This window comes from Athene noctua, chromosome 26, assembly GCF_965140245.1.
Source record: "Athene noctua chromosome 26, bAthNoc1.hap1.1, whole genome shotgun sequence".
Classification (NCBI taxonomy): domain Eukaryota; kingdom Metazoa; phylum Chordata; class Aves; order Strigiformes; family Strigidae; genus Athene; species Athene noctua.
Window position 1 is genome coordinate 6,380,660 of NC_134062.1, and position 15,510 is coordinate 6,396,169.

General features: G+C 47.1%; 1 protein-coding gene across 2 annotated transcripts in view; it reads left to right on the plus strand.

Moving 5' to 3' along the window:
• Window positions 1-10,960, plus strand: part of APLP2 (amyloid beta precursor like protein 2) — a 47,649-nt gene extending 36,689 nt beyond the window's left edge. For both annotated transcript variants that reach the window (XM_074927584.1, XM_074927585.1), the window contains 8 exons: window positions 372-500; window positions 2,672-2,771; window positions 3,337-3,507; window positions 4,118-4,153; window positions 7,024-7,106; window positions 7,921-7,995; window positions 8,453-8,608; window positions 9,393-10,960. In XM_074927584.1, the coding sequence (XP_074783685.1) occupies window positions 372-500; window positions 2,672-2,771; window positions 3,337-3,507; window positions 4,118-4,153; window positions 7,024-7,106; window positions 7,921-7,995; window positions 8,453-8,608; window positions 9,393-9,494 (852 nt within the window). In that variant the 3' untranslated portion in view covers window positions 9,495-10,960. The remainder of the gene's footprint in view (window positions 1-371; window positions 501-2,671; window positions 2,772-3,336; window positions 3,508-4,117; window positions 4,154-7,023; window positions 7,107-7,920; window positions 7,996-8,452; window positions 8,609-9,392) is intronic.
• Window positions 10,961-15,510: the final 4,550 nt, after the last annotated feature.

A 15,510-nucleotide genomic window follows, 5' to 3' on the forward strand; every position in this document is an offset into this window, starting at 1 on the left:
AGGGTAGCTCTGGGCAGGGTGGAAGGTGGGAATAGCTTGGTGAGAAGACTGCCTGTGACTTGTCAGGGCAGAAACCAGGAAGAGATTCCCAGTAAAGCTTTCTCCATCGTGGCAGTTTGTGCTGCAGACTTAGCAGTGGGTCTCCTAATTGACTCACTTTACTTTCTGCCGGGTTAAAAAACCCTCAGCTTTGTTTAGTGTTCGTAAGACATAGTGTTCCGAGTCAGACAGACTTAATTTAAAAAGAAAATATCCAAGGTGATTGATCTGTCTGGTAGCAAAGCAGACTCACGTCTGAAGTGCTTCATTTCAGCTGAGAATTTTATTTGAATCAAATGGATTTGAGCTCTTCCCCTCCTCAAATCCTGCAGCCCCACCGCATCCTGCAAGCTCTGAAGCGCTATGTTCGTGCTGAGAACAAGGACCGTCTGCACACCATCCGCCATTACCAGCACGTCCTGGCAGTCGACCCAGAAAAGGCTGCACAGATGAAATCTCAGGTACGAGAATGTTTCTATCAAGGGAGGCATTGTTAGCCAGCCCTGGCTGTCGCAGACTCTAGAAGCTGTGCCTTGAGTCCTCACGCTATTTTTCTGGGTACTATAGCAACTTCGGGTACTTGTGCAGAGATCTCCCGTTCCGTGTGTATGGGCCTGTCACCAGATACACTGTCTGTACGATTCTCCTTGGTCCGTGACTTGGTATGAAATATTGGAACTCTGCTTTAGTCATGAATTATTGTTGGTCACAATAACAATAGGGGTCACAACAACAAACCTAGGACTAGTCTGATACCATTTTTGTGTTTCCTTTTGTCAAGCACCCATGAAATTATTTGCTGGGGACTTGGGGACTTGGTCAGACTTCCTCACTTCTTCCAAGACCTCGTGTCTGTGTTCATTTCAGTAGGCTTGTTCTTCACGATGCCTGTGGTTTGGGTTTGTGGGAATTCTTCTGTGCCTCTGCAGAACTACTGCCTTGTTTCTGAAGTGTAATACAGAAGCCTTGCCAAGAATTTGATCGTTGTTGTTAACGTTATTAGAAAGTCTGTTTTGATAAGTCGGTTTTGTACTGTTGCAATATATTTGACTCCTGAACAGCCAGAAAGCCCTTTTCCTTTTGCTGACTACTGTATGTGAATAGGCTGCCTGAAGCAGATGTCAAACCTGGCCGTTGTACTAGTTGTAGATACTCCACAAATATTTAGAATTACATCCTGATACTTGTTTTTTCAACCCACTTTTAAAATGGTGAAAGATGTACTGAAAGATTCCGGTTAAGAATGGCCTGTTAACACTGAAAGGTCTCCTCGTAAGGGTATGTCCTTTCACAGCTTCAGAGAGAACTGACTGTCCAGTCACAGCTGTAGGAGGATAATCTGTGTTTTACCAGCCCCAGTTTACTGGGAAAAAAATGCTTTACCTGGCTGTAGAACCAGCAGATGGAAATATCATGGTTTAAGAGTAAGGTAGGGACTGGAGTCTGTTTGTCACCCCTGGTGAGGTGTAGCACAGCGTTGCAGGGATTTTCTAGAGGCAAACCTCACGCTTGGAGGTGCCTGGTCCCACGGGTTTCGTGTCGTTTCTTCGTGCTATCGGTGGCTGCTTCTGTGGTTCCTGTTAAGCTGCGCATCCTCAGAAAGAGATTGTGGTATTCAAGCACCGTCCACCCTGACCCTTTGTTCTGATGCTGCCAAAGCCCAGGAGGGAGTGTGTGAATTGTATTCTTATGCTAAAACCTAAACAGTCCTTAATTCATTCTGAAGGCTGCAGTGTCAACAAATCGACTGCGAGGGATGTGGGTGGTACAGTTCAATTTCCATTCGCTTTACTTTTCAGATGCACTTTAAGCTCCTCAATCGATTCCCTTGATTGACAAGCTGCCACATGTAAAATTAAATTGCTTTCATCCTTGCTCTTAAAGGTCGCCTACATGTCAGACTGTAAAACGGATCCGTGCAGCTCCTTAGCTTTTTTTAAACATTTGGCCGTCCATGTAAGCGTTTTTTCTGGGTCTGTGTGATCCCTGATTACGCAGCACCCTCTTCAGGTCAGGCTTGACTTCACCAGTGAATTTAATACGCTAGGGAAGAGTGATTTGAGGTTGCGTAGAGTTTGAGTTTGAATTTATTTCTCGAAGGAAGGGAGAACGCTGTTGCCAGCAAGTGGGTGTAGTGCGTGTAAGACAAATGTGATGCCACCGTTGGTCTGAAAGGCACCTTTGTTCTGAAACCAGAGTTGATAAATAATATTGTCTGCTCCCTTTGTGTGTATCTTTTCTAGCAGTCAGGAATGATAATCCATTTAATAAAGCACTTGCTTGTAGCTGCTGTGGGAATTGAATTATGACTGTATCTGGCATATGGGAAATACCAGCTTCAGTGTTTCCAGGGTAGAGCTGCTTACAGCAGGAGTCAGATGAATCCTCTCTCTCACCCCCAACCTTTCCCAAAACACGGAGAGCACCGTGTACAAGTGGCTGGTTCCAGTGAAGCGCGATGTGTTAAAGAGCATCAGTCAGAGGAGTGGAGTAGGTGGACCTGTGTACCATCCTGTTGTCTGTCACAGCAGATTTACCAGTGGTAGATATTTTATTAAACAAGTGAAGAGCCGGTACCAGTCAAGTGACTGACAGTCTTTGCCAACTCCAACACACTCTTGTACGTTTGCAGGTGATGACACATCTCCATGTGATTGAGGAGCGAATGAATCAAAGCTTGTCTCTGCTCTACAAGGTGCCATATGTGGCTGAAGAAATCCAGGATGAGATTGGTCAGTGTCTCTGTGCCAGCTCCCGTGCCACCGTGTTAGACCACAAGCTTTTATATTGGGTGAAGTGGGCTCCAAAAAGCTCCACTGAGGGGATGCCCTCAACCGCAAGCACATGGGCTTAGGCTTATGTAGCACAGGACAGATATTCTGTGTTTTTCAACACAACCAGTCAGAATAGCTTGTTCCTAATAACTTTTGCTGTCCATTTAAAAAAAAAAAAAAAAAAAAAAATCAACATTCAGAATATCAAAGCTGTCTCTCAAAGGGAGATGAAGGCGATCCATAAAAATAAGCAGATGCTTTCCTACTTTATAGGAGTTCAATCCCATCTTACCATAACCTCTTGCCACTTCAAACTTCTTGGCTCTTATTTGTATGTGTTTCTAGCCAACGGCTTTACTGAGGATTCCAGATGAGACTTCAGAGCAGGCAAGATAAGATAACCTGGCAGCCCTGAACAGTGTTCCCCTGCAGCCCTGCCTCAGCTAGGTTCAAACCATCTGCCCCTTTCTGTTCCTGCCAGGCTTCATGCAGTTTGTGTAATATTGCCTCTTATTCCTTTCAGATGAGCTGCTTCAGGAGCAACGTGCAGACATGGATCAGTTCACATCCTCCATTTCTGAATCCCAGGTGGATGTCAGAGTGAGCTCTGAGGAGAGCGAAGAAATTCCCCTGGAGGGCAAACCTTTCCGTCCGTTCCAGGTGAAAACCTTCCCAGCCTTGCCTGAAAGTGAAGGTACGTGGAACTGAAAATGGGGTTCACTGGCTTTACAGAATGTAGGTGCTTTTTCTTAGCTCGGTGGCACAGGAAGCTCCATCCCTTTGGGTGATTTAAGAGTAAAGCAGTGGCCCCAGCAGCACCCCTCAAACTCTGTCTGTTGGAAAGAGGCAGTGCTGCTAGTAATTTGCACTGAGCTTGATTTTTTTTTTTTTTTTTTTTTTTTTCCGATTCTTCTCTTTGCAGAATTGTTTTATCTCTTTCCATTTTGCAGGAGCGTTAAATTTTTACAGTGTGGCTTGACTCTGGAAATAATTTTCAGTCTTTAATTAAAACGCTCTCATGTCATATTAAGTCTTTGTGCCATGACCTGCTGAAGGGCTTCAGGAATTCTCTTTATTTTTTTTTTTAAGTATATATCTATACTTTTGTATCATCGAGTGTTGACAGCTGCTGTGTGCGTGTGTATTTATTTTAAAAATGCTTGAACAGAGTCCTGAGCTTAAAGAAAGCTGTAGACTAAAAGCCTTTCCCAGGGTCTGAGTCAGAAATCATGCGCAAACCTTTTTTCCTTTCTCTCTTAATCTCCTTTCTCTGCTATTTTTGTTTTTGTTTTCCCTCCTGCTAGATCCTCAGCCGGATTTGTACCATCCAATGAAAAAAGGTTGGTTCTAAGCTGCTCCCTCACAGTGCTTTCGATCACTCTCCTACCTTCTCAATGTGTTTGATAGCTTCATTTTAGTTTCATACTCACCTTTATTTTCATTTCCCTGCTCTCATTTAGATCAGTAACTTTCGATTTTGCTTATTTAGACCTAGTGTTAAAGAAATGAGCTAGTCTGAGCATCTAATTGATTGTGTATGTATCTCCTGATGGGCTCACAAGGTGTTTATAGAGTGCACAGAGTAGCTTCTTTGCCCTCAAGAAACACGGGTTTAGCAGTCTCTGCAACCGTGCAGTACTTTGCATCCCTCTGTGCACTCGTGTTCGACGCGTCTCAAATAAACTGTGCAGTGCTGATGGGAAGTAGTCTAGAGGCTCTTTTGCCTGCTGGGGAATCTGTCCTTGCCACCTGATGACAGCACTGAACTAGGAACGAGAGTGCCGCCACAGACAGAGGCTAAATGTCCTCACACGTACTGCAGAGTGCAGCGGGTCTGGGACAGATAAATTAGGAGATTCCTTCTTTGTGTTTGTGGTCTCCTCGGCGTCACCTTTTCACATGTAGCATCTCTCTGTACTGGCAAAGTCCTGTGTGATTATCCATTTCTCCCTTAGCTTGTTGTTAATTCTGCAGTAACTCAGTGCCTGGCTAAAAAGGGGCTGTCTGGGCTTTAAGAGCAGCACAGAAACACCAGCATTAAAGTAAATCCTCTGTAGGCGATGCAGTCTCAGGTAAAGATCAGGCCTGGCTGATCTGCTACCACATACATTGTTCCTGAAGTAGAAATGGATGTCTTAATTCTTAAAGCAGTGGTACATGTGCTATGTGCGGGGAGTAAACCCAGCGTTTTAATCTGCCTTTGGTTCCAGATATATTTTGCAGAATCTTAAAGGAGCGCAAAGCATTTTGCTAATAACCATTTAACGTGAACACAGGTAGTTTTGTAACGTGGCGAAGGCCAGATAGCTTGAAACTGTTCCCATTATCAGTGTTTCTCTACAAATGTAAGTCATCTTCATCCCTCTTGTGGAACAGTGTACAGCTAAATTCAGTGTACTGACTGCTCTGGAAAGAATTGGGACAGCCTTTAGTTTGTTGTTGGTTTTTTTTTCTTTGGTGTGGGGTGGTTTTTTTTTTGACAGCTGCTTTGTTGATTTAAAGATGATAAATATAGGCTGGTTCTCTCCCCATTTAGGTAAATGGAAGAGTTTCTGATGACTTGGGGACAGAGATTATATCCTGCACTTGCTCCTTCTCTCCCTTCCCTTTTCATTGGATTTCATGAGGGCTGCTAGGGAGTTTGGGGCGGCTTTTTGTGCATGTGTGTGGTTTTGTTCCCTGGGAAGTATATAATCTGAATTGTGTCTTTGAGCTCCGTAGCACTGGGTCTGTTATTTGGTACAGCACTCTGTGACAAATAGCAAAGCTCAGTGCAGCAGCTGAACTCCCAGCCCTGGAGACTGTGCTACACTGGCTCCTGAGAATTGAATAAAGCAGCCATAGGCCAAAAGCTGACACAGGAGTTCTCTAAAATCTATTTGTGGCTAGTCTCTCCAGAAAATCCCAGTCATTGACTTTCACAATAACGTGACCTGCTTCGACAGCCGTGAGAAGTCAGACTGGCAGTCTTGGCCGTGCTTGGAATCTGATTACTGTCTCCGAAGAACCGCGCGGAAAAAGGGGATGCACAAAAACCCGAGATGCTTCTTTTAGGAGGAGTTGGAGTGAAACGTTTCTTTCCTTGGCATTTTCAGGCAGTAAAAGCTTGTCACTGAAAACTTGCCTTGGAGCCAACTAGCCTTTCCTTGCATCTCATTGGAGAACACGCTGCCAATTTCAGCAGCAGTTGACATAGTGTCTTAGGCAACCTGCAAGCTCAGCAGCTTGTGGAGAGGTGTGTGCAATCACCGGCAAAGAGTTAAGGGCTGTAGTAATGTTTCCCCCGCCTCGTGATCCTCGTTGGAGAGACCCCGTTGTAGGTTCAGGGCTTTGCTGTCCTCCCGCTTTTGCGTTAGGGAGACATAGGTGTTGTGAAGGACGCAACGTTGTCCCTACTGAGAATGGACAACTGGAATGCTCCTGACTTGCTACGCTACGTTAGGCCTGAGTGTCTTGCATCAGGCTCTTCTCTTACTGATCTGATCTATTTATAAACGCTTCAGATCAAAACAGTTTATGCAGAGCAGCTGCCTTCTGTTAATTGATATTCTTCTCTTGAGCCTATGCTAGTTTCAGTCTAGAAATGGGTGAGTGATGTTCTGGTACAAAGGCTAGTGCAGTTCTTTGCTCCTCCCTTGCCCTGGGATTTATTGTTTCTGGGTTCGTGCCAGATACGGGGCAGCCACTCATTACAGAGCTGTGCTGGGTGACCTTGAAATTCTCATTCCCGAGGCGCTTGCTGATGTGCTGGATTTCTAGAGTGGGTGATGCCGACGGTGCGGTTGAAAGCGTTCCCTGCGCGCCGGCTCGCGGGGGTCACAGTGGGGTGGGTGGTGGTGGCCCAGGGTGACACTTGCAGAGAGGAACTGCACCCTCACAATTTGTGTGACGTGTTGCCTTGGACCTTCTCTAACAGCAGCATTTAACAGTATGGTATTTCTGGATTTACACTTCAGCCTGTTTTTGGTGAGTCTTGTCCGCTCTTCTCATGGCCACCTCATTTCCCCTCATTAACAGACCCCCCCATCACTTGTCACTGTAGCTTAGCTTATGAGCTCCCCTTCTGACACAACAGCATGAAGACAGATTAATAATCAGCGGTCCATGCGGTTAAACACGCTAGCCATGGCAGCTCTGCAGAGAGTAGGTAACCCTTCCGAAACATCACGAAGGGCTGACTAACGGCCCCTGCCTTGCTCTTTTGGTGCAGGTTCTGGCATGACTGAGTTGGATGGGCTGATCGGCGCTGAAGAAAAAGTGATTAACAGCAAGAACAAAGTGGATGAAAATGTGGTGAGCCCTCCACCTTTTATTTTGTGAAGCAAAACCTGCCGTGGACACTAATGAATAGCAGTGGCTTATTTCCACGTCTCCTTCCTGCTTACAGAACGTCAGTGTATTCGTTATCCATATGGCGTGGGGGAGTCAGTTTTCTGACTGTTGTAGGCTCTTAATACTGATTAACATCAGAACAGTGGGAGGGTGAGGGAAGGAGAGAGATCTAGATCTTTGGCAGTCTGAACTGGAGAACTGTTTTAGTAACTGCTTTCCCAAGCAGAGACCCTTTGATACACCTTTATTTTAGCTAGGTAGTTTGCCATCTCGCTACACCAAATGCTGGTGTGTTCCATCTGGCTTCTCACCTATTTTTCATGGCAAGAAAGGCCTTGCTTCCTTCTGAACGTGAGCAACCCTAGTAGGTGTTAGCTCTGTCTATGGTGTAAAGAATTCACTAGGTTATAGTGGCAGCAGACGTGCCTCAGTTCTCTGGGTCTACAAAAAAAAAAAGTCAACTTTTGAGAATTTCCTTTCAGAATTGTTTTAAAGCCGCAGGTTAGATCTGACACGACAGAAATGCTGTGTCCAAGGCAAGTGCCTAGTTTCGCATTTGGGTCTTTAGTTTGAGGTAGTCTGGATATCCACACAGTTGCAGTACTAAACTCAGGTGGCTTTGAAAGTTGGAGAATATCCCGTGCTGTGGAGAGCAGGGGAAAGATGGTAGATGGTTCTGAGTCTTTGCTAGTATTCATGAAAGGTCTCTTCAGATTCCTTCTCCCACCTGTTTTGTACTGCTCCTTTCATAAAACGCTTTTGTGGCTGTTTTCAGGTAATTGATGAAACCCTTGATGTGAAGGAAATGATTTTCAATGCGGAGCGTGTCGGTGGGCTGGTGGACGAGCCGGTATGTATGTGGCTACCGAGTCTAGCCGAGTGCTCAGCAAATTTCTAAAAAGCTGGATTTTGGTTCCTCTGTGTTACTGAATTGCAGGGGTTTGGTGCCTTGACCCTGCTCTGGGAGGTGATGCAGGGTGTAATGCAGTACAGATTTCTGCTTAAAGGTGTGAACGGTGAAGGCGCGTCGATGCTAACCTGACTCTTCTGTTGCAGAAGTGTGTTGTGGGATGGGAAGAGGAGGTGTGGGTCAGTGCCTGTCCAGAATTCCTAAGCGGGGAAACAATTTTGTGTTTAAATATTTCACCAGAAGGATAACAGAGGTGAAATATTTATGCTGTCTAGTGTAGTCTTGACACCACGGATGGTTGAAGACCTTGTTGGTGGCCGCCTTTTAGGTTTGCGTTTAGCAGTGCATCTCCCTCATGGCTCTTCCTCTACCCGCTCTGTTGTTTTCTTCCCTCCAGGATAATGAGAACTCCCTTCGTGATGACTTTAGCTTCAGCAGCAGCGCCCTTATTGGTCTGTTGGTGATTGCAGTTGCCATAGCTACTGTTATAGTCATCAGCTTGGTGATGCTGAGGAAGAGGCAGTATGGGACCATCAGCCATGGAATTGTGGAGGTGAGAAACAACTCCGGCTCCACAACAGAGGATGAAAATAGTCAGCGTCGAGTCACATGTTGTGTGTAGGGGGAGAAGATGGCAGTAGCTGCCAAGCATTAGTGGCTCTACTCTGAGCTAGATGGGACTTAACTCTGTAGGTGCTGACATCTTCATGGCTTCTTCATTGGTATGCAGGTATCAGTCACTGGCGTGCCATGCTGGGACCTGTCACCTCACAGCTGTGTTTGCTCCTCACAAGGAATTCATTTAGACCTCCCTGTCTGGCTCAGGATAGGATTTAGCAGTAAATGAGCTTTTCAGGTGGTATCTTTAGCAGGGCAGTAAGTCAGTCAATCTATAGCAATTTGTCCTCCCGACTAATGGAACAACTATTAAGCCAGCGCGGTTGGCTGAATGCTGAGAAGCTGTTCCTCCTCCTTCCTCCTGCTCCCAACAGGCACGTTTCAAACGACGACTTAATGGAGTCTGGAGAAAGCTGCTTTTCCCCTTTGCCCAACCCATGCGTGAAATTGTAACGACCTCTTTAATGAGAGAAGCGGGTCCCAAATTTGTACCGTTAGCTAACTTTAATTAGAGATCTGTGGAGAACATCCCCAAAAAGGCCAGGGCAGGCAGGAGGCCTTAGCACCTGAACGAGGAACTCTAAGGAAATTAGTTTTTGTGGCTTTCCTTTCTTTCCCCGCTTGCCACGGTATTTATCCAGCGTTTGTCAGCTCTTGTTACTATGAGATAAGACCTGCAAGTTTCTCCTCTGACCAGTAACCATCTGGTGTTTCTAAAGGTTGACCCGATGCTTACCCCAGAAGAGCGGCATCTCAGCAAGATGCAAAACCATGGCTACGAGAACCCCACCTACAAATACCTGGAGCAGATGCAGATATAAAAGAGATGGAGATACAACAGCCCTGACTGGGAAAGGAGCAGGGCGGAGGGCCAAAGGGGTCCAGCGTTTTGGATCAACTACTGACCAACAGTTGCTTCGAGAGGACTTCATCTTACATTCAGAACTCCTGGATCATTAAGACTATAATTACTACTGTAGAGTTGCAATTTCCATTCTTTTAAATGGGTGAAGAAATGATAATATAACAATATGATATATAAATCTCCTTAAATGGGAAAAATGGATCTATTGCAGATATTTGACTGAGATGTAGTTTTCTTTTTTTTTTAAATAATCTGAAAAATACCAGTTCCGTTGTACTGTTGTCTGATACAAGCTCTATATATATAAAATGGGAAATGTTGATTTTTATTTCTGATAGACCACCTGTATATTGAAGGTCATTTGTACCAGCCCGCCTTGTAAAAAGGAGACAGTTGTGGCTCTTCAGTCATTTTGGCTTTTATATATAAAGCAGTATTCTTTTTCCTTTTTTTTTTTTTTTTTTTAAAGTGAATTTCACTGGGAGTTGCAAAGAGATTAATTTAGGGATAGGAACTATGACAGCATAAGCAAGGAAGCAATTGGAAATGGTAACTAACAAAAATCCTTATAACGAGAAAAAAAGAAAAAAAAAAAAAAAGAGAAAAAACCCCCATCCTCATATGCCAGTGGTGTGTACCCTGCTGCTTAGCAGTTTGGGCTCTAGGAATCAAGACTCCCTGGAGGCAAGGAGTTAAAAGGCTTCTAGCATCTCTGTTTATAGTTATTCTAGTGGAATGTTAGAACATGGTTTGTGCATACTGGGGTCTGCACATTCCCCTTCCAGATTCAGTTCTGCTCTAGAGTTGGAAGTTCCTGGTATTGAATTTAAATCCTCTGTTCTGAACCGGTTTCCTTCAGTACTCACTTGGCATTAACAGCCCCCTCTTGCTACTACTTTCTAATTTTCCCCAGCTCTCCTGCCTCGCCAACATGGTAAGTAGTGAAGAGACGCAGATCTTTGAGCCTTTGCATCTCTTTTGGTGGTGTTGGGCCGTAGGCAAGGCTTTGGGTGTTGGCCCAGAAATGACAAATCACTGCAATAATCAGTACCTTGGGAGCTGACGAACGTGGAGTTCGCTTTAACTGGGGAGGAAAGAGAGGGCCGAGTTGGGAAAGGGATACTGCCTGCTTTAAGGGAAATTGGATGCATAGGCCCCGAGAAGAACAAAAGGGGTGTTGTTCCACTCACCATGATGTCTTTGTAATGCTTGTATAGTTGGTGTTAATGCTCACGGCTTTTTTAAATCTGGAGGTTCTGGTAACCTGTGGTGTATTTTTTCTATTTTCCCTGTGACTTTTTTTTTTTTTCTTCCCCCTTCCGTGTCTCTTCCCACTATGCACAGATTTACCTGCAAACTCCTTAGTGTGGTCTGTGGGGAATGTACAAAGTTAAAACACATCAATAAACACTTTAACTTCCAGATTGTTTCTTCTCTTTATTCACGGGCTCGCTTAACTTCCTCTCTTCTCCCGCCGTGTCCTTGCCAAACCTGCAGAGGCCTTTCCCTGCCTTTTTGTCCACCTCAGCTTCGGTGAGAAGCAATCCTGGTACTGAGATTGTAGAGCTGCACCCAGAGGCTTGTGTGGGATTTCCGGATCCTGCTGACCTTTGCGGAGAGAAGGAGGCGCCATGCGACGCCAGCGCCCAGGACTCCCGAATAGAACGTCACGTCCACAAGCTGCAGCCGTTCGCTGCCGGAGCGCAGGTCAGTCAGAGGTGCTGTGGGTCGTAGGAGACACCATGGATGGCTCTGCGGCGGTAAAAATCCTGGCACGGCCTCTCAGGGTGAGCAGAGCTGAAGCCCTCTGCAGCAGCAAGCTGTTTCCACCGCCCGGCCGTCCACCTGCGCTTCCTCACGGCCTGAGGGACCGGGTCCAGGCGCAGGGGGAGCGGAGCTGGGCAGCGCCGCGACCGCCCTGGCTTGGTGCTCGGAGCCTGCGTTGCCCACAAGCCTTAGAAAATGGGGTTGGGCAGAAGAAGGGGGGAGAAAATTCACAGATAAGAGGGCACAGAAAAACAGACAGGCCTCAATTTCCTTAAATGCTTCCTGATCGCCTGATCTTGAAATAGTTTGAGGACGTAAAGAGCCCTGGGCAGTTGCTGACTGGTTAGCGTTTTCTGTATCGCTTCTAATGTTTTTGTTTTACGAAGGGAAATAACTTGACTGTTTGGTCTAACTTTCTCTTCCAGAACACCTAAAACTAACAGCCTGTAAAGCTTACAGCTGTCTCTGCTCCTGTATGTCATTCCTCTTCTATTTTCCTTCTTTGAAGTGTGACCTCGAACACAAATTCCTCCTCTCTCGTGTCTCGGTGAAATGACCGAAGAGTCGTTGCCGTTTGAACGCTGGTTTAGGAGGCTAAGAGACAGGATTAATCTTCCTTTGCATTGATCCGAGCAGTTCCCAATAGGTCTGAATGAAGGGGGGGAGAGGAGGTAGGAGGAAACACGAAGGCTTAGCAGTTTTGAATAGGAAACAATCGTGTGTCCTGTTTCTCCTTAAATGTGGGCTCCTTGGTTCCACTGGAACTTCCATGTTCTGCTTAAATTATTCAGACTCTGCAGGAGAGAACAGATGCTGTCCTAGAAAATGCCGTCTGTTGGCTTGTCACATCTACTTGGGAAAGCATTTTGATTTTAAATGGTAAATTTAATTTAAATGATGCTGAAGCATATCTTCAGTCCAAAGCTGTTTCTTGGACTGCACCCTCAGGTAGGGTGACCTGAAAGAGAAACAAATTGCAAAGGCTGTGGATTGAATTCCATAATCGAATTTGGGTATTAGATTTTTTCCTTCGATAAATTCTATTAGTCCTACAAAATAAATACATCAGCCTGGAATCAAAGTCTATTAGTTACATGCTTTGGCACAGACTGCCAAGTGCTCAGGATTGATTCTTTATGATGGATTTTGACTACACCTTCTGAAAAGTAATTTTTAAAAGTACTCACTTGAAGATCGGTGCTAAAACATCTCCCAAATGTTGCCGGTACTGGCTGTGCAACGAAGGGCCGATAGCCCAGCAGAGAGGCCGTGGGGTGGTTGAGGGAAGTGTCAGAAGTTTAACTGAAGACATTTAAAATTAGAGGGTCCAAAGCATGGCGGAGTAGTTGGTAAAAGATATGCGGAGTGTCATAGTTGCATTTCAGAAGAAAACTCTGGGTTTTTTTTAAAAAAGCAGGCCTCTTTTATTTTTTAAGAGGATCAGCATAATTCTTGAGTAAGGAAAAAGGATGTTTGAGAGAGGGGCCTTTGATAACTGGGAATGCTGAGCAGAGGAGGAAGCGCTGGGTCACTTTGTCTCCTTTCTCGCTGTAGAGCTGTTTGTTAATGTTGCTCCTCCGAGGGCACGGCGGGGTAACATACGTAGAAACCATTCTGTGCACGGTGCTGGGTGGATGTAACGTGGGCGGATTTATTTTACCAGCCTCGCTTGTCTTTCGTGTGCAAAGCAATCCTTCCCGAGGGGCGTGTGGAGCGTGTTGTCTACGTTCAGCTTCGGCTGGTGGAAGAGATTACGGGTGCTCGTGAGGAGCCCAAGTCCGTGGTGATGCAGTACCTTTCTCTGGTGACATTAACCTGAGGGAGCACATAAAACTCCTAATCCTCAGAGCTGGAGTGTTTTAGCCCTGAGCATCGGTGTTTCTGGGAGCGAGCTGCAGATCTGAAGGTTTGGAGTCCTACATACTTTTGTCCGGCTCTAGTGCAGTGCTTAAAGTTGGTGTCAGCATGCCAGAATTTCTTTGTGTGGGTCTTCAGATCAGTTGCAACTCGGTGGTTGATAACGGTGCTTTGCTCGTGGCTCTGCTGTGATGGCAGAGGCTTTTAGATATGCACAGCGGGGGCCAAACAGTGCAGAAAAAAGACCATTTTTATAGGACATAGTGACAGGTAACTGGCAAGCAGAGTAACAGAGTAAGGTAGGGAAAAATGGCTTTAAACTGCAACAGGGGAGGGTCAGACTGGACATGAGGAAAAAATTTTTCACAGGAAGAGCAGTCAGAGAGTGGAACAGGCTGCCCAGGGAGGGGGGAGTCCCCATCCCTGGGGGGGTTTAAGGCCGTTGGGATGAGCTGTGGGGGAATGTGGGGTGGGGGAGAACTTCAGAGTGGGGCTGAGGGTTGGACTCGGTGATCCCGAGGGGCTTTTCCAACCTGACTGATTCTGTGATCCTGTGAAAGTCCGGGCAAGTGGAGCTGGATGCTAATGTTAGGTAGTGTATGAAGTGTGAAAACACCTCAGTGAAGCCTTTGAAAAAGAGTGGGCTGCTGGAAGTGAGCGTGTATCTCCGTGCTGTACGGGACGGCAGGCAGAGTCGCTGTAACAATCTTGCCTGTGCTGACCCCACGTCCCCCCTGCCCGGGTCACGCCAGCTCTGCAGCGATTTCCCAGCCCCCGTAAAAAGCTGTTTGTGCTCTCAGGTCACGGCCAAACCACATGTGAAATCACCTGGCTGCAATCCTTAGCAGCAGCACGGGATGAAAACCTCAGGGAGCTGCAGAGCTTCAAAACTGTTTCTCCAGCGTGGGAATCGGGGTGTCCTTAACCCGTGCCAAGCGGTGCCGGGTTCCTCTCCCCAAATTCACCCTTTGGTGCTGGCGGGCACCGGTGGTTTTGCTGCAGATGAGGTGAGAAGGCTCTGCTGAGCACAGGGCCTAACCCAGAGGAGGCATTAATGTGTGTGTGTGTGATTCTGCAGGAAGGAGCACGTTAAAACACCAGAGTTCTGCTGTATTTACCAGTGACCCGCGGGGAGCCTGCGCTTTGTTGTAAGAGCACTTAACCTCTGCCCCGTAGGCTCTCCGTGTGGTCAGCCAGGACGCCTCAATGTAGACTCTTTATTTCAAGCAGCTCTCCTTTCCTGACAGCGATTTGAGAACGGGCAGCAGGCTGAACGAGTTGGTTATTACATAGCATCAGCCGGCCTCTGGGATAGCATCTGGGAGATTTTGAGCGCACTGAACAAACGTGGGGCTCGGGAGCGTTGGGCTGAAGGGGACTGGAAAGGCTGGGACCTGAGGGGAGTGGCCTGATCTCCCTGAAAAGTTGCCATGGGGTGTGTCAGTGGGAGGAGGTAATAGGTGGAGGGGATGGAGAATGGTCCGTGAAGCTGACCATCCAAAATTGCTGTTTCTAACTGGAACAACTTGGGGATTTTCCTGTTTTCTGGAGGCTTCCTCTGGGTCCTGCAGCCTGGCTGTGTGCGGTGGGGAGGTACATCACTGAGCTGGGTTTCTGTTTAGACTTCCCCAGGTGGTCCCTTTGATCTTTGGGCAGAAGGGGCAGGGGGAACCAGTTTCACCTGGGGATTTTCCTTCCAGCATCCTCTTAAGTCCCTGAGTCTCCATGGCAACACGAGCTGGTCCAAATCCTTCCTCTGATCCTGGGCTGGAGGCTGCTCTGGAGCAGAAGCCTCTGGAAGGCTGGTTGCTGAGGCCTGGGAGCTTCTCACCACGCTTTCATGTGAGAGCACAAATTTCCCCGCAAGGCCCCCTCAGCCCTTCCTCCTCCTCACTTGCCCCTCACAAATCTCCCATGGTGGGGAGCACGTTTTCTCCAGGTGGAGATGGTGTGGGTGTGCAGACAGCCCCTCGGGCAGCCCTCCCAACTGACTGCGTAGCAGGAAGGGGAGCACCTGAGGCTTTGATAGCATTTGCTCTTTGCTTTGAAACTTCTGCTCGCGCCAGCTGCGTGCGTTGCGGTTCCATCCATGTGTCCGTGCTTGGAGAGAAGAGAAGGGGATGAGTCTCTGGAGCCAAGGCCCCAGCGCCAGGCCCCGAGGGAATGGCCTCAAGCTGCCCAGGGCAGGGTCAGGCTGGCTCTGAGGAAGGATTTCTGTGCAGAAGGGGCTGTTGGGCGTTGGAATGGGCTGCCCAGGGCAGGGGGGGAGTCCCCGGGATCCCTGGAGGGGTTGAAGAGTCGGGCTGAGCCAGCGCTGAGGGATCTGGGGGAGTTGGGAACGGTCAGGG